The sequence below is a fragment of the Callithrix jacchus genome, chromosome X, assembly GCF_049354715.1.
Source record: "Callithrix jacchus isolate 240 chromosome X, calJac240_pri, whole genome shotgun sequence".
Lineage (NCBI taxonomy): Eukaryota > Metazoa > Chordata > Mammalia > Primates > Cebidae > Callithrix > Callithrix jacchus.
The window spans coordinates 3,018,842-3,038,318 of NC_133524.1; the positions used below are offsets into that span (position 1 = coordinate 3,018,842).

General features: G+C 40.9%; 1 protein-coding gene across 14 annotated transcripts in view; it reads left to right on the plus strand.

The window, feature by feature from the left end:
• Positions 1–19,477, plus strand: part of ARSF (arylsulfatase F) — a 51,768-nt gene that overhangs the window by 3,542 nt on the left and 28,749 nt on the right. Inside the window, exons 2-6 of one of the 14 annotated variants that reach the window (XM_078362446.1) lie at positions 1,755–1,916; positions 5,373–5,411; positions 6,266–6,539; positions 15,285–15,434; positions 19,235–19,402. In XM_078362446.1, coding sequence (XP_078218572.1) covers positions 19,393–19,402 — 10 coding nt within the window. In that variant the 5' untranslated portion in view covers positions 1,755–1,916; positions 5,373–5,411; positions 6,266–6,539; positions 15,285–15,434; positions 19,235–19,392. Of the gene's footprint in view, positions 1–1,752; positions 1,917–3,719; positions 4,047–5,177; positions 5,412–6,265; positions 6,540–15,284; positions 15,435–19,234; positions 19,403–19,477 lie in introns of those variants that run through there. The other 13 variants (XM_078362440.1, XM_078362436.1, XM_078362435.1 and 10 more) reach the window with 13 other exon arrangements.

Genomic DNA, 19,477 nt, shown 5'->3' on the forward strand with positions numbered 1-19,477 from the left:
ACCCCAAGTGTATCCCAACATTATATGGCTTTCCCAGCATCTAATTCTATTTTTATCTTTTCTGAACTCTCTACTTTCTCTCCACAAGTATTTGTTCCAATGAATACATCTCAATCAATCTGCCTGTCTCAACCTCCCAAGTGTTGGGATTAGAGGCGTGAGCCACTGCACTGGTTGCACCATTCTTCTTCTTTTTTTTGTTTTTGTTTTTGGAAATGAAGTCTCCCTCTGTCACCCAGGCTGCAGTGTAGTGGTGCGATCTCGGCTCACTGCAACCTCCACCTCCCGAGTTCAAGTGATTCTCCTCTCTCAGTCTCCTGAATAGTTGGGATTACAGTCATGTGCCACCACACCTGGCTAAGTTTTGCAATTTTAGTAGGGAAGGGGTTTCGCCCTGTTGGCCAGGCTTGTCTCAAACTCCTGAGCACAAGCCATCTGCCTGCCTCAACCTCCCAAAGTGTTGGGATTACAGGCATGAATCACCACTCTTTGCTACAGCATCATTCTTAATTTCAATGTCTAGTATAGACATTTGAAAGAATTGAACATATTGGATTGTATCAAAACAATATCTTGTTAAAGAGAATGACCCTCTCCACCCAACCAGAAATAGATGGAGGCAGTGCTGACTTTAACCTAAATCTTAAATGAAATGTGCTTCACTCAATTTTCCTGTAGAGAGGCTGACTGCTTTATTAGAAAACGGGAGAACATTGACCTTTTTCTATGATTCTCCTGTGATCACCCTGGATAGAATTCCTTTCACTTTCTAACCCGTGTCTATTTCAACCCAGGATACATTCAGCTTGTTGTCTGTAACACTTTATTGCATTTGTTAATAGCCACGACTGACACTGATCCTCTCTGCTGAGAGGGGACCTATTCTGACTCCATTCCTTGTGACTACAAAATCTACTGTGGAAGTCAGATGCTCAGCTGGCATTTTATAAATATTCCATAAACAAATGAACTCTGGCTTTTGGGATAAAAGAGTCAGTTGCCCATCATTTGACAGATCCCTGGATATTTTTTCATAAAAATCACCCTAGCAGGTTGCTTATTGCAAAATGACAGGTGTCATATCTTCTCCAGCTCTGAATATTGTTAAGCAAAATTTATATTAATGAGAAACAGACAAAAAACGGTGTCCGATGCATCAGAAATACAGGGAGCACCTTTGCTCTCATGCATTTTATTAGCGTTTTTCCCAGAGATCAACATTACTAGGACACTTAGTCATCTGTGAGTTACTTAAATGCTCCCTCCAGCTCCTGGAAGAGTGGGTGGTTCTGATTCTATATCACTGAGATGGTTTATGGAGCCCTCTTCATCCCATAATTCCAAAGAGTGCAGTTAAAACGTTTTATTAGGGGGCAGCTGAAATTGTCCAGGGAATGTGGCAAGGGAGTGTTGTTATCTTTACATGAAAGGCTATGCAAAGATAACACACCTGTCTTGATTTCACCCATGAGAAAAGTGAACTCCAAGGTTTCAGTAAATTAGCCATGTCGATGATAAGCATTGACTTTGTTACAGTCTCACTCTGTTTCCTGGTCAGATGCTGCACTTCAAAAGAAATGCAAAGTTTGATAAAACAGACATGCTATCAATTTAATTAGGAGAGCTTTATCTTCAGTGGGTCACCATATCCAGCATGACAATAAAGTCTTCCATATATTTCTTGTCCTACTGGAAAAAAAAACATAGAAAAGCTATGTACAAAAACTACATTAAGATTCATCGATGTCTTTCAGAGATAGGAGGCAAGTGCCATTTCTGAACAGTTTGGGTCAAGTCAGACATGCCCCCTGCCCCCACAACTATTCAATGGACACCAGAACATTGAAAATCATGACCTTTAAGAGGACTGCCTTTGACTTACACAGCTCAAGAAACACCGCCTGGTTTGGTCACAGGTTTGTCCCTTGTCACTGTGCATTTGTGTTTTCTTTTCCTGCCCTTAAGACAGTTTTGTGCCATGGCTACTTAGGTAGTGTGAACCATAGTTTAGAATTGAGCTAAGTGCGGCTATGTTACTGTTTCTCTTTCTTTTCTTTAAGAGATGGGGTCTTGCTGTTGCTGTGTTGCCCAGGCTGGACGACAGTGGCTATTTACACACGTGATTCCACTACTGATCAGCATGGGAGTTTTGACCTGCCGCATCTGTGACTTAGCCTGCATTCACCTGACCTTAGGCAGCCTGGTGGTCTTCTGCTCCTGGGAGATCACCATGTTGGTGCTGAATTTAGTGTGGACACTCGATCAGCATAGCGCTCCATAGCCCAGAACTTCTGGCCCCAAGCCACCCCCCGCCTCAGTCTCCTGAGTAGCTGGCACCACAGGCATGCTACTTGCTGCTTTTGTCAACATAAAAGGGAATCAGAAAAGGCAGAACATATCAAGATCAGTAAATCAAGGCTGAGCATGATGGCTCACACTTATAATCCCAGCACTTTTTGAGGTCAAGGCAGGAGGATTTCTTGAGGACAGGAGTTCAAAACCAGCCTGGGCAACATAGAGAGACCTCATCACTACAAAAAAATAATAGAAAATAAAAAAATTACCCAGGTGCAGTGGTGCATGCCTATAGTTCCAGCTATTCCAGAGGCTAAGACTGGAGGATCTTTTGAGCTTAGGAGGCTGAGGCTACAGCGAGCTACTATCATACCACTGCACTCCAGCTTGGGTGACAGAATGAGACCCTGTCTCTAAAAGAAAAAGAAAAAAAGAGAGTAGTCAATTCTTTAGAAACCAAGATCTTGCCATGAGCAGGTGCACGAAGGTGGAAAACATTTCTGGGAATTATAAGTAGGAATTTTGAAAGAAGTTCTCAAAGTGAACATTCATTCCATGGAGAAACAGAATGAATCAAGAGGAACCCACAGAAAGCAGAGAAGCTAATTCACCAATGAGACTGCACACCAACTGTCTGAACTGCCATGGGAATCTGTATTCCACACACTTTTATTCTTTGTATTTTATTGTTTGGGTTGAAAATGCCCCTGGGCATGGTGACTCATGCTTATAATCCCAGCACTTTGGGAGGCCAAGATGGGAGGATTCCTTGAGCCCAGGAGTTTGGGACTAGCCTGGGAAACATGGTGAGATTACATAAAAATACAAACATTATCCATGGACTGGTGGGTGCCTGTAGTCCCTCCGCCTCCCGGGTTCAAGCGATTCTTCTGCCTCAGCTTCCTGAGTAGCTGAGATTACAGACATATACAACCATGCCTGGCTAATCTTTGTATTTTTAGTAGAGATGGCGTTTCACCACGTCGTTCAGGCTGGTCTTGAACTTCTGACCTCAGATAATCAGCCCTTCTCGGCCTCCCAAAGTGCTGGGATTACAGGTGTGAGTCACTGCTCCGGTCTTGATAAATATTATTAAGGTATAATGACAGGGAAGACCTTCCATTCCCCACTCCCCCGCCACCTTTAATCAAGAGCACAGATGTCCCTGAAGCACTGCTTGATTACTCCGACTCAAAAGAGCCAATCTGAATCCTGGTGTGATGATTGGGTTTGATGCTTGTCACAGATAAGAACATTCTGTGTCAGCAAGGCAGGCTGTAGGTGTTTTACTGAATGTAATGTTTTGTTGTTGGTGTGCTGCTAGTTTTTTTTTTTTTTTTTTCCTGGATGTGTGGTAAGAGTTGCAAATGCAGGTGCAGATTGCCTCATTTGTACATTATCAACATGAACCATCTGGGTGAGCCGAGCAGAGACAGCCCTCCAGTAGCAGAGGGAGGTGGGACGGTGAGACGCTAACGCTTTTGTAATGATTCGAGGTGGCTGCCAGAAGAGGCAAAGCCTTTGCAGAACAGCCTGTCTATGAACAGCCTGTCTGTTCTCTTCTAAGATATTAGAGAGACAATATGACTATTAGGTAAGTTGGGAAGGGCTTGTTCCTATACATTTTTTCAGCCTTTTTTTTTAACCTCTGGTTGAAATGGGCAGAGTTGAAAGATCCTTTGACCTTCTCTTCTGAAACTTAATGGATCAGCTAAGGCATTGATCTTGATTCCAAACCAATTTTAGTGTGGGTAAGTTTCTCTTTCTGTCACTCTCACACCCTCTCTTCTATCTTCCCTCGCTCCTTCTCTACTTTTTCTTTCTTAACCAAGAACGTGTGTGTGTGTGTGTGTGTGTGTGTGTGTGTGTGTGTGTAGTCTGTGGCCAGAGTATCCACACTTTGGATGAATTCGTTTGTATTTTGCTCTTAGTGTTATTTTAAGGTACAATTATAGGTAGTTTTGCAGACTGAAGATGGGCTTTTCTTTCATTGTAATGCATTTTGCTGTCATATCACTTAGTCCTAACCCCCTGCCACTGCCAATTAAATGCAATCATTAGTCATTCAGTGGTTTTGAACTTGGATTAATGCAGTCAAAAAAGAGGCAGCTCAATTTGAGTAATTGCCTCTTTTCTTATTCAGGACACAGAGGCTTTCTGAGTTTAAACTTTAGGCTTGGCAGGACATTGAGACAATTCCCTAGTGCCAGCATGTTTCAGGGCAGGTTTTGCCACTGAGACAATTCATGCAAGAGCCCCAGGATTTGAGGTAGCAGGATTTTTTTTTTTTTGTTTGCTTGTTTTTAGTTTAGTTTTGTTTTGTTTTGAGATAGTCTCACTCTGTCTCCCAGACTGGAGTGAAGTGGCATAATCTCGGCTCACTGCAATCTCTGCCTCCCAGGCTCAAGCAATTCTCCTGCCTCAGCCTCCCGAGTAGCTGGGATTACAGGCATGCATCACCACACCCAGCTAATTTTTGTATTTTTAGTAGAGACGGGGTTTCACCATGTTGGCCAGGCTGGTCTCAAACTACTGACCTCAAGTGATCCACCTGCCTCGGCCTCTCAAAGTGCTGGGATTATAGACATAAGCCACCATGGCCAGCCACAAGGAGTTCTTTTAAAAATGGGCCAAAAGACAGGAGGAGCACTTGAGGTCAGGAGTTCGAAACCAGCCTGGCCAATATGGTGAAACCCCGTCTCTACTAAAAATACAAAAATTAGCCAGGCATGGTGGTGCATGCCTGTAATCTCAGCTACTCAGGAGGCTGAGGCATGAGAATTGCCTGAACCCAGGAGGCGGAGGTTACAGTGAGCAAAGGTCACACCACTGCACTCCAGCCTGGGTGCCAGGGCAAGACTCCCTGTCAAAAAAAAGGGGGGGGTCAAAAGAACGAACTCATTGAGAGTTCAGGACTCATGCAGTAGTGGCCTCGGAAAATCAATTTTAAAATGTTGGAATTAGGGATATGGCTCCCAAGTCTAGTGAGAATTTTATGCTGGGAACTAATTTAATCGACACATGAATGACACTTTTTTTTTTTTTTTGTCTTTTTAATCCTATGTCTTCTGCCGAAGACAACAGGAAGGTCTTCAGAGCTGCACCATGAGGGTCAGGTAGGTAAAGCCATACACTATATTGTGAGCACATTGAATCTACTGTATAATTTTGTGTATTTGTGAATTCAGCCTGCAGAGTAGCTGGGACCCCAGGTGCTCACCACCACACCCAGCTAGTTTTTTATTTTTATTTTTTGTAGAGACAGGTTCTCATTATGTTGCCCAGGCTGGTCTTGAACTCCTAGGCTCAAGCAGTCCTCCCACCTCAGCCTCCCAAAGTGCTGGGATTACAGGTGTGAGCCACCACTGAGCCTGGCCATGTGTATGATTTTAAAGTACTATAAAAACAGGGTGTGATAAAACAATTCAACTAACTTCTCACAAATGAAAAGCATTTCTGTAACTTGGGATTTGGCCCATAGTCCTGGGAATGTAGCTTTTGCCTACAAGACATTCTCAGTCTTTGAGGAGATGTTTGCATAAAGCAAAAAAAATTGTCATCTTCTGTGGCTACGATGGTTTCAGAGTGTTTATAATGGACTCTGAGAGCCAGTAGGGATGAACTCCTGTTTGTACTTTTCCTCTCAGAGGAGATATTTGAAGTGGGTTTTGAAACATGTATAGAGAAGAGAGAGAGATTGAATCAATAATCCCCAGGTCCAACGTTCATTACCTGATAACTGAGTAGGGATGTGCTGAGAAGAGGGTTACGTGCTTCCTTAAGAAAATATGACCTCAGCTGGGACTCAGCAGAATTGTGAAGTGGACTCAAGTGGTCCTCAGATTCCATGTTCTTTTCTTTCCTCATTTCAGGTCTTTCCCCAACTTTCACTTTTCCTTTATTTGGTAATTCCTTATTGGGTTTTTTTTTTCCACTTGTTCTTCTGTTTTTTCTCTCTCTTTTGAGACAGGGTCTCATTCTGTAGCCCAGGCTGAAGTGCAATGGCGTGATCTCAGCTCACTGCAGCCTTGAATTCCTGAGCTCAAGCGATTCTCCTGCCTCAGCCTCCGGAGTAGCTGGGACTACAGGCACGCACCACCATGCCCAGCTCATTTTTACATTTTCTGTAGGGATGAGTTCTCACTATGTTGCCCAGGCTGGTGATGAACTGATTCTCCTGTCTCAGCCTCCCAAAGAGCTGGGATTACAGGTGTGAGCCACTGCAACCTGACTTTTTAAAAATTGTGAGTAACAATAAATTGCATGTATTCATCCTTTTAAAAATATTATTATTTTATCTTTATTTTTTTCTTTCTTTTATTCTTTTTTTTAATTGCATTTTAGGTTTTGGGGTACATGTGAAGAACATGCAAGACAGTTGGATAGGTACACACTTGGCAGTGTGATTTGCTGCCTTCCTCCCCTTCACCTATATCTGGCATTTCTCCCCATGCTATCTCTCCCCAACTCCCCACTTCCCGCTGTCCCTCCCCATTCCCCAAAACAGACCCCAGTGTGTAGTACTCCCCTCCCTGTGTCCATGTGTTCTCATTGTTCAACACCTGCTTGTGAGTCAGAACATGCGGTATTTCATTTTCTGTTCTTATGTCAGTTTGCTGAGAATGATGGTCTACAGGTTTATCCATGTCCCTACAAAGGACACAAATTCATCGTTTTTGATGGCTGCATAATATTCCGTGGTATATATGTGCCACATTTTCCCTGTCCAGTCTATCATCGATGGGCATTTGGTTTGGTTCCAGGTCGTTATTATTGTAAACAGTGCTGCAATGAACATTCGTGTGCATGTGTCCTTATAGTAGAACAATTTATAATCCTTTGGATATATACCCAGTAATGGGATTGCTGGGTCAAATGGAATTTCTATTTCTGGGTCCTTAAGGAATGCCACTCTGTCTTCCACAATGGTTGAACTAATTTACACTCCCACCAACAGTGTAAAAGTGTTCCTATTTCTCCACATCCTCTCCAGCATCTGTTGTCTCCAGATTTTTTAATGATCACCATTCTAACTGGTGTGAGATGGTATCTCAGTGTGGTTTTGATTTGCATTTCTCTAATGACCAGTAATGATGAGCATTTTTTCATGTTTGTTGGCTTCATAGATGTCTTCTTTTATAAAGTGTCTGTTAATATCCTTTGCCCACTTTTGAATGGACTTGTTTCTTTCTTTCTTGTAAATCTGTTTTAGTACTTTGTAAATTCTGGATATCAGCCCTTTGTCAGATGGGTAAACTGCAAAAATTTTTTCCCATTCTGTTGGTTGCCAATTCACTCTAGTGACTGTTTCTTTTGCTGTGCAGAAGCTGTGGAGTTTCATTAGGTCCCATTTGTCTATTTTGGCTTTTGTTGCCAATGCTTTTGGTGTTTTGTTCATGAAGTCCTTGCCTACTCCTATGTCCTGAATTGTTTTGCCTAGATTTTCTTGTAGGGTTTTTATGGTGTTAGGTCTTATGTTTAAGTCTTTAATCCATCTGGAGTTAATTTAGTATAAGGTGTCAGGAAGGGGTTCAGTTTTTGCTTTCTGCACATAGCTAGCCAGTTTTCCCAACACCATTTATTAAACAGGGAATCCTTTCCCCATTGCTTGTTTTTGTCAGGTTTGTCAAAGATCGGATGGTTGTAGATATGTTGTGTTGCCTCTGAGGCCTCTTTTCTGTTCCATTGGTCTATATCTCTGTTTTGGTACCAGTACCATGCTGTTTTGATTACTGTAGCCTTGCAGTATAGTTTGAAGTCTGGTAGTGTGATGCCTCCCGCTGTGTTCTTTTTGCTTAGAATTGACTTGGCTATGCAGGCTCTGTTTTGGTTCCATATGAAGTTTAAGGGTTTTTTTTCCCAGTTCTGTGAAGAAGGTCATTGGTAGCTTGATGGGGATAACATTGAATCTGTAAAGTTACTTTAGGCAGTATGACCATTTTCACGATATTGATTCTTCCTAACCATGAACATGGATTGTTTCTCCATCTGTTTGTGTCCTCTCTTATTTCATTGAGCAGTGGTTTGTAGTTCTCCTTGAAGAGGTCATTTACATTCCTTGTTAGTTGTATTCCTAGGTATTTTATTCTCTTTGTAGTAATTGTGAATGGCAGTTTGTCCTAGATTTGGCTCTCTTTAAGTCTGTTATTGGTGTATAGGAATGCTTGTGATTTTTGCACATTGATTTTATATCCTGAGACTTTGCTGAAGTTGCTTATCAGTTTCAGGAGATTTTGGGCTGAGACGATGGGGTCTTCTAGATATACAATCATGTCGTCTGCAAATAGAGACAATTTAGCTTCCTCCTTTCCTATTTGAATGCCCTTTATTTCTTTTTCTTGCTTGATTGCTCTGGCTAGGACTTCCAGTACGATATTGTCTACGAGTGGTGAGAGAGGGCATCCTTGTCTAGTGCCACATTTCAAAGGGAATGCTTCCAGTTTTTGCCCATTCAGTATGATATTGGCTGTTGGTTTGTCATAAATAGCTTTTATTATTTTGAGATGTGTTCCATCAATACCTAGTTTATTGAGGGGTTTTAGCATAAAGGGCTGTTGAATTTTGTCAAAGGCCTTCTCTGCATCTATTGAGATAATTATTTGGTTTTTGTCTTTGTTTCTGTTTATGTGGTGAATTACATTTATAGACTTGCATATGTTGAACCAGCCTTGCATCCCCGGGATGAATCCTACTTGATCATGGTGGATAAGCTTTTTGACGTGCCGTTGCAATCGGCTTGCTAGTATTTTATTGAAGATTTTTGCATCTATGTTCATCATAGATATTGGCCTGAAGTTTTCTTTTCTTGTTGAGTCTCTGCCGGCTTTTGGTATCAGGATGATGTTGGTATCATAAAATGATTTGGGAAGGATTCCCTCTTTTTGGATTATTTGGAATAGTTTCAGAAGGAATGGTACCAGCTCCTCTTTGTGTGTCTGGTAGAATTCGGCTGTGAGCCCATCTGGACCTGGGCTTTTTCTGTGTGGTAGGCTCTTAATTGCTGCCTCAACTTCAGAGCTTGTTATTGGTCTATTCAGGTTACGACTTCTTCCTGGTTTAGGCTTGGGAGGAGGCAAGTGTCCAGGAATTTGTTCATTTCTTCCAGTTTTACTAGTTTATGTGCATAGAGTTGTTTGTAATAATCTCTGATGATGGTGTGAATTTCTGTGGAATCTGTGTTGATATCCCCTATATCATTGCATCTATTTGGTTATACTTTCTTTTCTTTTTTATTAATCTGGCTAGTGGTCTATTTTGTTGATCTTTTTGAAAAACCAGCTCCTTGATTTATTGATTTTTTGAAGGGTTTTTTGTGTCTCTATCTCCTTCAGTTCTGCTCTGATCTTAGTTATTTCTTGTTGTCTGCTAGGTTTTGAGTTTTTTTGATCTTGCTCCTCAAGCTTTTTCAATTTTGACAATAGGGTGTCAATTTTGGATATCTCCTTGCTTCTCATGTGGCGCTTATTGCTATATATTTTCCTCTAGAGACTGCTTCAAATGTGTCCCAGAGATTCTGGTATGTTGTGTCTTCATTCTCGTTGGTTTCAAAGAACATCTTTATTTCTGCCTTCATTTCATTGTTTATCCGTTCAACATTCAATAGCCAGTTGTTCAGTTTCCATGAAGCCGTGCAGTTCTGAGTTAGTTTCTGAATTCTAAGTTCTAACTTGATTGCACTGTGGTCTGAGAGACTGTTTGTTATGATTTCTATTTTTTGCATTTGCTGATGAGTGATTTACTTCCAATTATGTGGTCAATTTTAGAGTAGGTGTAATGTGGTGCTGAGAAGAATGTATATTCTGTGGATTTGGGGTGGAGAGTTTTGTAAATGTCTATTAGGTTTGCTTGATCCAGGTCTGAGTTCAAGTCCTGGATATCCTTATTAATTTTCTGTCTGGTTTATCTGTCTAATATTGACAATGGGGTGTTAAAGTCTTCCACTATTATTGTGTGGAAGTCTAACTCTCTTTATAAGTCATTAAGAACTTGACTTATGTATCTGGGCGTTCCTGTATTGAGTGGGTATATATGTAGAATCATTAGCTCTTCTTGTTGCATCAATCCTTTTATCACTATGTAATGTCCTTCTTTGTTTATTTTTATCTTTGTTGCTTTAAAGTCTATTTTATCAGAGATGAGAATTGCAACTCCTGCTTCTTTTTTTGCTCTCCATTTGCTTGGTAAATCTTCCTCCATCCCTTTATTTTGACCCTTTGTGTATCCTTGCATGTGAGATGGGTTTCCTGGATACAGCACATGGATGGGTTTTGGCTTCTTATCCAATTTGCCAGTCTGTGTCTTTTGATTGGGGCATTTAATCCATTTACATGTAGGGTTAATATTGTTATGTGTGAATTTGATACTGCCATTTTGATGCTAGCTGGCTGTTTTACCCATCAGTTGATGCAGATTCTTCATTTTGTTTATGCTCTTTACCATTTGGTACGTTTTTCGAGTGGCTGGTGCTGGTTGTTCCTTTCTATGTGTAGAGCCTGTTTCAGGAGCTCTTATAAAGCAGGCCTGGTGGTGATGAAATCTCTGAGTACTTGCTTGTTCGTAAAGGATTTTATTTTTCCTTCAGTTGTGAAGCTTAGTTTGGCTGGATATGAAATTCTGGGTTGAAAGTTCTTTTCTTTAATGATGCTGAATATCAGCCCCCACTCTCTTCTGGCTTGTAGGGTTTCTGCTGAGAGATCTGCTGTGAGTCTGATGGGCTTCCCTTTGTGGGTAACCCGACTTTTCTCTCTGGCTGCCCTTAGCATTTTTTCCTTCATTTCAACCCTGGTGAATCTGATGATTATGTGCCTTGGGGTTGCTCTTCTTGAGGAATATCTTTGTGGTGTTCTCTGTATTTCCTGGATTTGAATATTGGCCTGCCTTGCTAGGTTGGGGAAGTTTTCCTGGATAATATCCTGAAGAGTATTTTCCAGCTTGGATTCATTCTCTTCATCACATTCAGATACACCTATCAAATGTAGATTAGATCTTTTCACATAGTCCCATATTTCTTGGAGACTTTGCTCGTTCCTTTTTATGCTTGTTTCTCTAATCTTGTCTTCTCGTTTTATTTCATTAAGTTGGACTTCGACCTCTGATATCCTTTCTTCTGCTTGAACAATTCGATTGTTTTAACCTGTGCATACTTCTCGGAGTTCCCGTATTGTATTCTTCAGTTTTATTAATTCACTTATATTCCTCTCTAAGTTGTCTATTCTCATTAGGATTTGGTCAAACCTTTTTTCAAAGTTCTTAGTTTCTTTACATTGGGCTACAACATGTTCTTTTAACTCACAGAAGTTTCTTATTATCCATCTTCTGAAGCCTGATTCTGTTAATGGGATGCACTCGTTCTCCATCAAGCCTTGTTCCCTTGTTGATGAGGAACTGTGATCCTCTTTAGAGGGAGAGACGTTCTGATTTTGAGTATTCTTAGCCTTTTTATGCTGGTTTCTTCCCATCATTGTAAATTTACACCTGTTGTCTTTGTAATTACCAACTTTCAAATTAGGTCTCTGAGTGGAAGTCCAAGTTGTTAATTCCCAGGGCCAAAATATGAGCAACCCACTGCACCAGCCAAAACAGTGGCATTAAGACTGATGGTGCTTTTCTGCCTGGGAATCTCCAGTCTGGCTTCCTTCTTGAGTCCGTAATAGGCAACTCTGCCTTCCCGGAGTTCCAAACATTGGTCAGAAGGGGAACCAGTCCCGTTTACTCTGCACCAAGAGCTGCAGCGCTGAGGTGCTGGCAAAACCGCTGCACCAGCCACAAGAGTCGCGCTTGTGACCCGTGCAGCTCCTCCACTGGGAATCTTCTGGTCTGTGAGCGACAAAAATTTGTCTGAAAGTGTGGCATCCTCTCGTTCTCTGCACTTTCACTGGGAGCTGCAATCCCGAGATGTTTGTGATCAGCCATCTTGGATCTTTCTCAGTTATTTCTGTTTCTTAGTTTTCCTTCTAACAGTCTGGCCCCTCTGCTGTAGGACTGCTGAAGTCCACTCCAGGCCCTGCTTGCCTGGGGATCACCTGCAGCAGCTGCAGAACAGTAAGGATTTCTACCAGTTTCTTCTTCTGCTATCTTTGTCCCAGAATGATGCCCGCCAAATGTCAGTCTGATCGGTGTTTTGTGAGGTGACTCTTTGGATATACAGGGGTCAGGGAGCTGCTTGAGGAGACAGTTTGTCTTGAGCTCCTTTTATAGGAGCTCAAGTGCTGAGCTGTGAGCTCTGTTGTTCATTCAGAGCTGCTGGGCAGATACGTTTAAGTCTGCTGCAGCAGAACTCATAATCCCCTTTTCTTTCCCCCAGGTGCTCTGTCCCGGGGAGTTAGGGCTTTATTTATGAGTTTCCATTGTGCTGCTGCCTTTTTTTTCAGGGCTGCCCTGCCCAGCAAGGAGGCAGGCTAGTCACTGTCTGCCTGCAGAGGCTTTGCTGAGCTGCTGTGGGGTCTGCCCTGCTGCTGTGTGAACTTCCCTGCAGTCCTGTTTATATGAGTGTGGTTAGAACTGCCTCGGCAATGGTGGCCCACCTCTGTAATGGGGGACTCTTTCTGTGATGGTGGGATACCTCGGCAATGGCAGGTTGCCTCAGCAATGGCGGGCTGCCTCAGCAATGGTGGACCACCTCCATAGGGGTGGAGTGCCTCGGTAACGGCAGACGTCCCTCCCCCACAGAGCTGGACCGTCCCGGGTTCAGCTGTGCTTGCCATGAAACTCAACCCAGAGCATTTCCAATTGCTGGGGTGTTTTTGTTGTTGTTGGGGTGAGACCCACCAAGCCTAATCACCTGGCTCCCTGTCTCAGAGCCTTTTTTTTAAGTTGAATGGTTGACTCTCTCCCAGGTGTTCCAGTCACCTGCTGAAAAGGCACTGGGATTGTGTGGTGATGCACTGTGCTGGCTGAAACAAGGGTGCTGAGATTCGTGGTGCTTTTTTGCCTGGGAATCTCCTGGCCTGGCTCCCTGTTTGAGTCCCCTGTTTAATCAGATGAGTGGGTGACTCTGCCTTCCCAGAGTTCCAATCGCCAGCTTAAAAGGGCAACCAGACCAGTGTATTTTAAAAGGGCAACTGCTGTGCTGGGGTACCAGCAAAATAGCCGTGCTAGCCCAAATAGCCACACTGGTGACCCGTGGGGCTCCTCTGCCTGGGAATCTCCTGGTCTGTGGGCAATAAAGATCCATCTGGAAATGTGGCATCCACTCACCCTCTGCACTTTCACTGGAAGCTGCAATCCTGAGTGGCTCCTAAATAGCCATCTTGGATCTTCCTTCTCTTTTATTCTTTTAAATTCATTTTTCTTTTTAAGTTTCTTTTTCTTTTTTTATTGTCCCTTGAGTCAAGAAAGTTGACATATAAACATTGTATAGATTTATGGTGTACAACTTGATATTTCAAAATATGCCTGTATTTTGGAATGGCTCAATTATGTTAATGCACGTTACCTCATCCACTTACCTATTTGTGATGAGAACTTTGAATAGATTTTATCAATAATTTTGAATTCTAAAATACGTTCTTATTAACTATAGTCACCACAAGTGCAATACAGTCTTTGAACTTATTTCTCCTGTCAAATTGAAATTTTGTATCCTTTGACCAGCATCTCCTCAATCCCTTCCAAACTGGCCCCACAGCCCCTAGCAGGCATCATTCTACCCTTTGTTTCTATGAGAGCAACTTTTTGAGATTCCACATAAAAGTGAGATCATGTGTCATTGATCTTTCTGTGCTGGGCTTATTTCCCTTAGCATAATGACCTCCAGGTTCCCCCATGTTGTCATAAATTACAGAATTTCATTCTTTTTTAAGGCTGAATAGTATTCCACAGTGTTATATGTATGGCATTTTCTTTATCCATTCATCCGGTGATGGACACTGAGGTTTATTTCACAGTTTGGCCATTGTGAATAGTGCTGTAAGGAACACACACACTCACTTACCCTTAAATCAGAATAAAAATTCTAATTTTAGAATTAAGTCAAGGTTAAATCCCTTAACCTTGCAGGCTCATTTAAGTCACTTAATTGAGGTTAGGTTCCTGGAAGAGGGAGTTAACCTCAATCATCTTATCATCTCCGTCCCCTGCAATGATTTGCCTCTGAGTACATGTTTTCAGACTTCCCTCCTGGAAGGGCATCTACTTTAGCCTTTAAAAAAAATGTTCAATAGTTTTTGGGGAAGAGGTGGTGTTTGATTACATGGATAAGATTTTTAGTGGTGACTTCTGAGATTTTGATGCACCTGTCACCAGAGCAGTGCACACTGTACCCAATGGGTAGTCTTTTATGCCTCACTCCCCTCCCACCCTTTCCCCAAGTCCCCAAAGTCCATTGTGTCTTTCTTATGCCTTTGCATCCTCATAGCTTAGCTCCCACTTATGAGTGTGAACATACAATGTTTGATTTTCCATTCCTGAGTTACTGCACTTAGAAGAGAAGTAGAGACAGTGTTTAGTCCAGAAAGGGTTTCACCATGTTGACCAGGCTGGTCTCGAACTCCTGGCCTCAGGTTATCCACACGCCTCAGCCTTTCAAAGTGCTAGAATTACAGGTGTGAGCCACCACACCTGCCTGCAAGTATCTTATATATAGTGACTTCTTTTCCTCTGAGTAGATACCCAGGAGTGGAATTACTGGATCAAATGGTAGATCTACTTTTAGTTCTTTAAGGAATGTCCATACTGTTTTCTATAGTGGTTGTACTAGTTTACATTCCCACTAACAGTGTAAAAGGGTTCCCTTTTCACTACATCCACATCAACATCTGTTGTTTTACCTTTATTTTATGCAAAGAGAGAAGTCAAGAGAGCATCATGTTGGGCACTTCCGCTGCTATTCAGCAGCAGTGCTTGGTGCTTGGAGAGAGACACTCGAGTTTGGGTAGATGTCTGGGAGATTCACTTGATCTCCAAAGACCCCTGTTATGTTGTATTGGGCGGTGGATCCTGAATCCACCCAGAGAAGCCTGATACCAATAACATCCCCACTTGTGTTCTAGGAGCCCCTTGGTCTTCATGTCTTTGGTGTGCACACTCTTGAACATGTGCCAGGCAGACAGTGTGCATGATGACAAGCCTAATATTGTCCTGATTATGGCCGATGACCTGGGTATTGGAGATCTGGGCTGCTATGGCAATGACACCATCAGGTATGGAGGGTTCATGGCAAGTCATATGCTCATCAGTTGTTCAGGGTCAGCAGGCTGACAAATTGTATGACTGCATCCACATGCAAAACCAAATGGATTTGTTGGGGTTTTTTTGGTACTTTAAAGTTTCTGATAGTTTAAAATTATTTTGATTATTTGTCTTACAATTACATTTTCAATAATTTTAATGTGAATCTCCTTCCGTTTTTAAACTTAAGAAGTAATAATTGTCCATCTTCACAGGGTACACAGTGAAGTTTGGATACATGCAATGTATCCTGATCAGATCAGGGTAATCAACATATCCAGTGTCTCTAGCATGAACTAGGATAGTCATAGTAAAAGCGTGGCTGTCTGGACCCTAATCCTGACTCTGCACTTACTAGCTCTAAAGTCTTGGAGAAGTCACTGAACTTCTCTGTGCCTTAGTTTTCTTATTTTTCAAATGCAGAGAAGAGTTTATACCCCTGAGTTTATATATGTAAAGAACTTAGAATAGTACCTAATGCACAACTACGCTTGATCCTACAGTCTATTATGAAGCATGATGATTGTGTATATGTGTATATATGCAGATATGAACATATAAACGTAATTATAGAAATATATGTGATATATTTCATATATGAATATAAAATTACATGAATATAATTGTATGAAATATCATCATATAAAATATAATAAAATAAATATCATATAAAATATGATATAGATGTAATTATATTTATATATGTTTACATTTCTGTATTTATATAGACATTTATAAATGTATCTGTGGGTCTATAATGAATATATATGAATATATTCTATGATATATAAAATATATAGTATACATTTATTGTATTATATATCCATATATTATGAATATATGTTCAATATATAAACATATGAATATATTTATAATATATAAATATATATTATATATTACAAATATATATTTATGTTATTCATATATGCATGAATATATACATATTATATATGTCTGTGAATATATATTCCTTTATAAATATAAATTTATATACATTTATGTATATTTAAATAAATATATAAATATATTTATATATTTTATACAAATATATGTAAATAAATATATGTAAATATATAGTTTACACAAATACATATTTACACAAAATGAATATTTTATAATGTATAAAAGTATATATTATAAATATATTCATACATATTCATTATGTATATATACATATTCATAATCTATAAATATATATGTTTATATATAAACATATATTCATAAATATGCATAAATATGTAAATATACAAATGTGAATATGTATATTCAGTAGAATTCATCATTCCGTTTCCTAATTTGGGGAGGCAACAGATCCTCTAAGGTGATGAGCTTATATTTTTAACAATGGGCATTCTGAAAGAAGAAAAACAGATATGAAACAAAAACTCAGAGCTTTGTGGTGGATGGAAGCCATCTATATTCGTGGGGCTTAAACTGAGCTTAGGAGTACATCATTACGAGGCATACATCATACACCTTCAAGATCATTATGTTGTCTGACTAATAGATGCTGAAGGTAGTCATCGCAGTTTTCGACAGCAGAGCTAGGAGTCAAAAGTCATCGCTCAAAATTAACATTCCTTATGACAAAAGAAGGGAGGAGTCACCCAAAAGCACAGAAACAGTGTCCATAAATAGCAGATACTTACAGAGAGGATATTGGTGTGGGGTACCAGTGTTTTCTGAAAACATTAGCAATTTGAGAAGTGAGATTATAATGTAAAATCTAAAACTAGGCACATGCGCCCCAGGAATGCAGTTTACAATTTTTTTCTTTGCAAAATAAATAATGGTTTAAAAGTCGCTAGGTGATTTCCATATCTGGAAAAACAATAGATAAACGCCTTGATAGAGCTGGAAATTCTTCTTGCAACACTTACCTGTTCAAGAAGAATTTCTAGCTCTACTAAGGCGTTTATCTATTTTTTTCTCTCATGAATAAATAATGATTTATTTATTCATTTATTCTCTCATGAATGAATAAATAATTTCTCTCATGAATAAATGTAGAATTCATCACATTTTATTTTCATCCAAGAGGTGACTGATTCTTTTCCCAGAAGTCTCTGCAGCCTCCAGAAATCTCCTGTTAAATTATTTTTTAATTGGCAAATTATCGTTGTGCGTATTTATGGTGTACATCATGATGTTTTGATTCCAGTATCCATTGTGGAACAGCTAAATCAAGCTAATGGACACGCACGGCCTCACATACTTATTTATATATAGTGAGAGTGGTTAGAATTATGGCAATTTGAAGAATAGAATACATTGTGGTATCTGCAACAGATCTCTTAAATGTATTCCTCTACGTGGGGAATAGATCAAGTGGAGGATTCATTCACATTTGGCTACATGAACCGTGGTATCCTTTAACCTACCTGTTCTCAACCCTCTTCCTCGCCCCTGATGCCCATCATTCTACTGTCTACTTCTGAGTTTGGTATTTTTCGACTCCACACATAAGTGAGATCATGCAGTATTTGTCTCTGTGCTTGGCCCATTTCATTTAATCTAATACCCTTCCAGTTCATCTGTGTCATTGAAAATGATGGGATTTCCTTCTTTTGAATATTTAATCTTATACTTTTGCAGCTTGTGTAGACTGCAGGGGAATGTAGCTATCAAACAGCTGGGTGGGTGGACCCCATCCCTAGGTCTGTAAGTAGTTAGGCATAAGTAAGGTCTGTAAGCAATTAGCCTCGATGAATCAGACCCCAATCCCTTAAGCATTTTATTTTGTGAGGCTGCTGTACAGTGAATAGACACCATATAGCAGCACCCAAGTACACCAAGCCTGCAAGACAGCTGCCTGCAATCCCAGTCCCATTTCACCTTGACACGGGCAACAAAGACAAAGGAGCTCTGTGTGCAGTTACCTGCTCTGGGCACCTGAAAATCACAATGAACAGAGATGCTGTTTATCTTCAGGTCTCTCTCTCTCTCTCTCCTCTCTCTGTCTTGCCATCTCTTTCTATGTCTGTCTCTGTCTCCCCGCCCCGTCTGCTTGTATCTCTTTCTATCGCTGTCTCTGATTGTCTCCCTCTGTCCCCGTATCTCTCTGTCTCATTCTATCCATTTCTTTCTCTCTCCCTCTTTTTTTCTATTTCTCTCTGTTTGTCTCTCTCTTTCTCTCTATCTTCTTCTCTCTCTCCATGTCTCTTTCTGTGTCTCTCACTCTGTCTGTTTCTCTCTTTTCATCTCTCTCTTTCTGTTTGTCTCCCCTCATCTGTCTCTCTTTTTCCATCTCTTTTTGTTTCTCTCTGTCTCCCTCCCTCTCTTTATCTTTCTTTCCTTTTCTTTCTGTCTCTGTCTCTTTCTCAATCTCTGTCTCTTTCCATCTGTCTCTCTGTTTCTGTCTCTTCCTCTCTCTTTCTGTTTGTCCCTCTCTGTCTTTCTCTGTCTCTCTTTAATATCATTCTGTCTGTCTATCTCTCTGCCTCCCTTTCTCTGTCTTTCTCTCTCCCTCTCTCTCTTTCCATCTCTCTGTTTCTCTCTGTGTCTTACTCTGTCTCTTTCTGTCTCTTTTCATCTCTCTTTCTGTTTGTCTCTTTCTGTCTCTGTCTTTCTGTCTGTCTCTCTCTCATCATTTCTTTCTGCCCATGTCTCTCTTTGCCTCACTTTCTGTCCCTGTCCCTGTCTCTCTCTCTCTTTTCTCTTTCTACCTCTGCCTTTCTGTGTGTCCCTCTGTCTTTCTCTTGCTCTTCTCTGCTTTCCCCCCTCTGCTCTACCTTTTCCTTCTCTCCAATACACCTTCTCTCTCCCGCTTCAGGACACCTCACATCGACCGCCTTGCCAGGGAAGGAGTGCAGCTGACTCAGCACCTCTCTGCTGCCTCCCTCTGCAGCCCAAGCCGGTCCGCGTTTCTGACGGGAAGGTACCCTATCCGATCAGGTGCGCAAACTGGAGGCTCTGCTGGACTCTGCCCTCATGTTAGAATGTGAGGAAATAAAAATGTGGCTTGACTACCTTAACAACTATAAAAGAGCTGGGCACGATGGCTCACGCCTGTAAT